The sequence below is a fragment of the Solanum tuberosum genome, unplaced genomic scaffold (assembly GCF_000226075.1).
Source record: "Solanum tuberosum cultivar DM 1-3 516 R44 unplaced genomic scaffold, SolTub_3.0 scf00838, whole genome shotgun sequence".
NCBI lineage: Eukaryota > Viridiplantae > Streptophyta > Magnoliopsida > Solanales > Solanaceae > Solanum > Solanum tuberosum.
Genome location: NW_006239758.1, coordinates 24,242 through 29,669, shown reverse-complemented (window position 1 = coordinate 29,669; position 5,428 = coordinate 24,242). Strand labels below are relative to the sequence as shown.

The 5,428-nt window shown below is 33.9% G+C and overlaps 1 protein-coding gene and 1 pseudogene across 1 annotated transcript; one reads left to right on the top strand and one right to left on the bottom strand.

Moving 5' to 3' along the window:
- The first annotated feature begins 1,563 nt into the window (after positions 1 to 1,563).
- On the top strand, positions 1,564 to 2,369 carry LOC102586709 (21 kDa protein-like; annotated as a pseudogene).
- Positions 2,370 to 3,485: 1,116 nt separating this feature from the next.
- Positions 3,486 to 4,046, bottom strand: LOC107059124 (uncharacterized mitochondrial protein AtMg00810-like). Its single transcript, XM_015305552.1, has one exon. It carries the CDS (start codon positions 4,044 to 4,046, stop codon positions 3,486 to 3,488), a length of 561 nt encoding a protein of 186 aa, XP_015161038.1.
- Positions 4,047 to 5,428: the final 1,382 nt, after the last annotated feature.

The following is a 5,428-nucleotide window of genomic DNA, read 5'->3' as shown; positions in this document are numbered from 1 at the left end:
TATCAATAATAGATCCGTGAGTGTACTTTAGTTGATACAGATCACTTTAGAGTTTAGATATTTTATTTCAAATACGTACACTTATGATATTTTGTTTCGAATACGCTTTAGTGTTTAGATATTTTGCACAACCAATTATTTAAACGACAAAAAGAAAATATCATAGATATATAAGAAAAAGTGACCTTTGGATATTTCATGGTCTCCATTAGAAATACGTCGTGCTATAAAAGTAATTAATACATGTATTATCTAGGACCCATCTTTATTAAAGTTTAAATCTTATTAATACCATCAAATCATATCCAAGTAGATACACGACTGTATTACGTACATAATATTTTAGTATCAAACAAAAATTTAGTCGGCAAAAACGTTTTAACGCAACGCGTATATGCATTGGCTGCTAATTAATTGTCTAATTTATTCGGTTGAACTTTTCTGACTACTAACAACATCATGATTCATAAGAATTAATTAGTGGACCTATACCATGAATTAATGTTCTTAAAACCCTACCACGTATTGGAACAAACATGATTAAACATGTTATTTAGGAAAGGCCTAAACATCACGTGGATTAGTTTTAACTAATGCTAGCCAAACGAGTCCATGTTTGATAACATGTTCAAATCGCTTATATTTTAGTGATATTTTAAGTAGGTAAAATTTGAATTTTAATCCGTAGAAATATGGATATTCATGGATAAAATATGAATAAGCCTAATGGATTATGCCGATTGCCGTGAAACATACTCTAGAACAGACTGTATATACTCGACAGGAAGCATGTACTCGATAATTTAACGTATCAATACAAGGAGTGATTTATCTTATTCTTTTCTTGAGAATTCTACAAGAACATCCAATCAACTTTGTTCATTATAACTAATTAATTAGTAAATTTGAAACCTTGGCTTAAAATCGGAGTGGTGAAAATTGGAGTTTCTCCACAACTTCTAGCACATGGAGTTTGGATTGACTTTTAAGCTAAAAGATAAAACTCGTATATTGAATATTTTGGGTCTAAAATAAGAATATAAAAGCTTTTTTTTTTTTTTTTATCTTTTCCAAACATTATAAGAAATAAAAAAAGACCTCAAAAGTGTCAAAATTATAAATCAATTCAAATACTCATTTTCTAGTAAACTTGGTTAAAGAACATTTTCCTTCGTACCAAACACATCCCCATGCCGGTATTTACCATTGGATAGTTACACAAGTTCCCAATGATCTAAATTTAAATCATTGATTATAATCCGGATTTAACCATAATGTTTTCTCTAGCCCAAGGAAAAACTGAGATTCTTATAACTCTCTTCCTGAAATTAGAGTAATATACAATTGATTATGCCTTTCTAATGTGTGCAAATTTATTTATTTTTACTCCATTTGTCAACATTGCTTTAACTACGATATAGAAATGGAACTTGTTTTGTATACTATTAAATGGAACAGTACAAGCTCATCCCCACCCCCACTTTGAGAGTTTTTGCTATAAATGCAGAACCCTTCATTCCGATTTTCATCACACTCAACTAGCTTTAGTTATTGAGAAGCAAAACAAACAAAAAGCTTAGAGAAATAGAGAAATGGAAGGTTGTTGTAATTATAACCATTACAACTTTCTCACTGTCTTTCTTATTTTATTGGCCTTCACTACTGCAGCAAGGCCAGATTCGGGAGAAACAAATAGAGAGTTTATACGAACATCATGTAAGTCAACAACTTATCCTAACCTATGTTTCAGTTCATTATCAAGCCGTTCAAGTGTTATTGGAGTTTCTCCACAACTTCTAGCAAATGAATCCCTCTCCGTTAGCATCGAAACAGCCCAATCAACATCCGCCATGATGATCAAGGTGGCACACAGTCAAGGCATGACGCCTAGAGAGGTAGGCGCCATGCAAGACTGTGTGGAGGAATTAAGTGACACAGTAAGTGAACTCAGAAAATCTTTAGGAGAAATGAAGCAATTAAGGGGAAGAGATTTTGACATGAAAATGAGTGATATTCAAACATGGGTAAGTGCTGCCTTAACCAACGAAGACACCTGCACGGAAGGGTTCGCAGGAAAAGCGATGAACGGAAAACTTAAGACAGTTGTGAGGGGAAAGATTGTTGAAGTTGCACATATGACAAGCAAATGCTTTGGCTTTGATCAACACCCTTGATGCCCTTCATGGCTAATTAAAGTAATTAATTAAAACGACAATTAAGTATATATGCATGTTGTTATATATTAATTATATAATCTTCTTTTAGAAAGAGTGTACTTAATTCATGCTTAATTAGTTGATTGCTGTAATAGATAAGATCATATGTTTGTGATGAATTTCTTAAGTAAAATTGTTCCGAATGCATTTGTTCAAAAGTTGGTCCAATTTACTTAATCTATTTCTCCCCATGTTTTACTTTATGTCATATAGTTACACCTAATTCATTTCAATTTAAATATTTTAGAGTGACTAGGGACGGCATAATTAAAGAAAATAGGAAAGACTTATGTTTTGTGATTTTAAAATAAGATAGAATAATGTCTTATCATAGTAAACAAGTTGGGTAAAATGTTCAAGTTAAAAAGTTATCATCATTTATATTTATATTACTTTAAAAACTAGAATTTCCTAACTTAAATGTTAAATTATTATAATACCCCAACTAAAAACACTTAATTTAGTATATTTTCTATATTTTACATTTATATTTATTTATTTATATATTATATCAAAAGCAAACATTTGTTCACATTGAAAAGTTGTGGGTTTTCTGAAGGGTTGTGATTTTTCGAAAGAGTTGTGACTTTTTCGACGGGTTATGACTTTTTCGAAGGGTTACAACTTTTTCTAAGGGTTGTGGCATTTTCAATGAGTTGTGACTTTTTCTATCAATTCTGACTTTTTCAAAGGGTTATGACTTGTGAAATTTAGTGAATTGTTGATCGAATTGCATAGAAGGTAAGAACACTGATATGTGGCTAAGAACACTGGAAAATATTCATGAGAAAAGAATGTGTACTACTTCCCTTGATTGATTCATTCTATACAATGGGACCACTTATATATAATATTTCTAACCGACTCAACTCTAACAAACTTGTAACTAATTGTACTTGATTCTAGAAGCTAACATGACTAACTAACTCAGCTATCTGCACAACTAACTAAGCAGTGTATAATTACAGTTTTAACTAATCATGATTAAGGCTACATTTATACATTGTTTAATTCCTTTACACCCTCCTTCAAACTAGGAGCTATGAAGATATTCTTCATTCCTAGTTTGGACATAATATGACTATGAGGACCTTTCCTAAGTGCCTTAGTAAAAACATCAGCAAGCTGCTTTTAGGTAGACAAATATTTTGTTATAATCAGTCCAGCTTGAATTTGTTCCCTTATAAAATAACGATTAATATTGATATGCTTTGTCCTTTCATGAAAAACAGGATTGGCTGCAATTTGAAGGGCTGAGGTACTATCTGATTACAAAGATACTGGCAGTGAAATATTGACACCAAGTTCCTGAAACATGCCAACCAACCACACTACTTCAGCTACTGTTGAAGCCATAGCTCTGTACTCAGCTTCTGCTGAACTTCTAGATACTGTGGATTGTTTTTTAGACTTCCAAGAAATAGGTGAATCTCCAAACTTAACTAAATATCTAGTAATGGACCTTCTGCTATTGATACATGAACCCCAGTCTGTATCACAAAATACTTTTAGACTGTTGCTTCCTGTGGACGACATCAATATACCCAAACCTGGTGCTGACTTGAGATATCTAACCAGCTTGAGTGCAATATCCATATATGAAGACTTTGGACAATCCATGAACTGGCTCAAGCACTGCACAATAAATGATATATCAGGCCTGGTAGTAGTGAGGTATAACAGCCTCCCAATCAGCCTTTGATAACTAGTAGGATCTTCCAATGATGGATCTGTGTGGGCAAGAGGTATGGTGGCATCGAACTCTACAGAAGTGAGTTTTTGATTCAATTCTATTGGAGTTGTGACTGGCTTAGCTCCTGCTAGCCCCATATCTGCTATTAATTCCAGAGTGTATTTTCTCTGATACATGAGTATACCATCCTCATTTCTGGCAAATTCCAAACAAGAAAATATCTAAGTTCCCCGAGATCCTTTATCATGAAAGCATGCTGCAGTGTCAATAATAAGTCATCCACATAAATGAGTACTATCATAATTCTGTCCCCATTTCTCTTAGTGAACAAAGAGTAGTCTCTTGTGCTTTGAATGAGACCTGATGTTGTCAATGTGGTAATCAACTTAATGTTCCACTGCCTTGAGGCTTGCTTCAAACCATAAAGAGATTTCAACAATCTACAAGCCTGAGTGTTGGTTGTCTTCCTACCAAAACCTTCAGGCAGAGTCATATACACTTCCTCATATAAATCACCTTGTAAAAAGGCATTATACACATCCATTTGTTGAATTCTCAATTTATTTGCAGCTGCAATGGAGATAACATATCTAATAGTTGCCATTTTAACCACGGGAGAGAAGGTTTCTTGATAATCAAAGCCCTCCTTTTGATTATATCCTTTAGCTACCAGCCTGGCTTTGAACCTTTTCACACCTCCATCTGCATTGTATTTGATCTTGTAAACCCACCTACATCCAATAGCTTTCTTTCCTCTAGGAAAATACACCAGTTCCTAAGTTTTGTTGTCTTTTAGTGCCTTTATTTCACTCTGCATTGCCTCTATCCATCTACTATCTTTTGTAGCTTTAGAATAACTTGTAGGTTCAGTATCAATTGAAACATTTGAAACGAAACTCTGATATTGGCATGACAATCCTGTGTAATCTAATACTGAAGCTATGGAGTAAAGGCTACTACTTAAACCAGCTTTTGTGACATAATCTTTGTGCCAAATAAGAGGCTTAAAACCTCTAGTGGACGTTCTTGGTTGTGGTGCATCAATGACGTTAGATGGAGCTGAGGAAGTATCATGAGAGGATATGACTGGTGATCCTAGGGAAAGAGTGTTCATCACCTGAGTAGGAACTGAATCAGTAGATGATAGACTGTGAGTTGGAAGAGTAATAACATCATAAAAAACAAATTGGTCTGGGTAAAAGTGTGACTTTGGTCGGTTGTAATATCTTTTAAAAGGAAAATGAGACTCCAAGAATACCACATCCCTACTTACAAAGAAGGTCTTGCTCTGCAAATTATAAAGGTTATATCCCTTCTGAGTTGACCCCATAGCCTACTAGTACAACTTTTATTGCTCTAGGACTGAATTTATCTTACTTTGTGAGGCTGGTAACAAAGCACAAACAACCTATGACTCTCACATGATCAAAAGAAGGAGGTGTGTTGTACATTTTCTCAAAAGGAGACACATGTCCTAAGACAATAGAATGGACTCTATTCAGTATATACATAACAACTT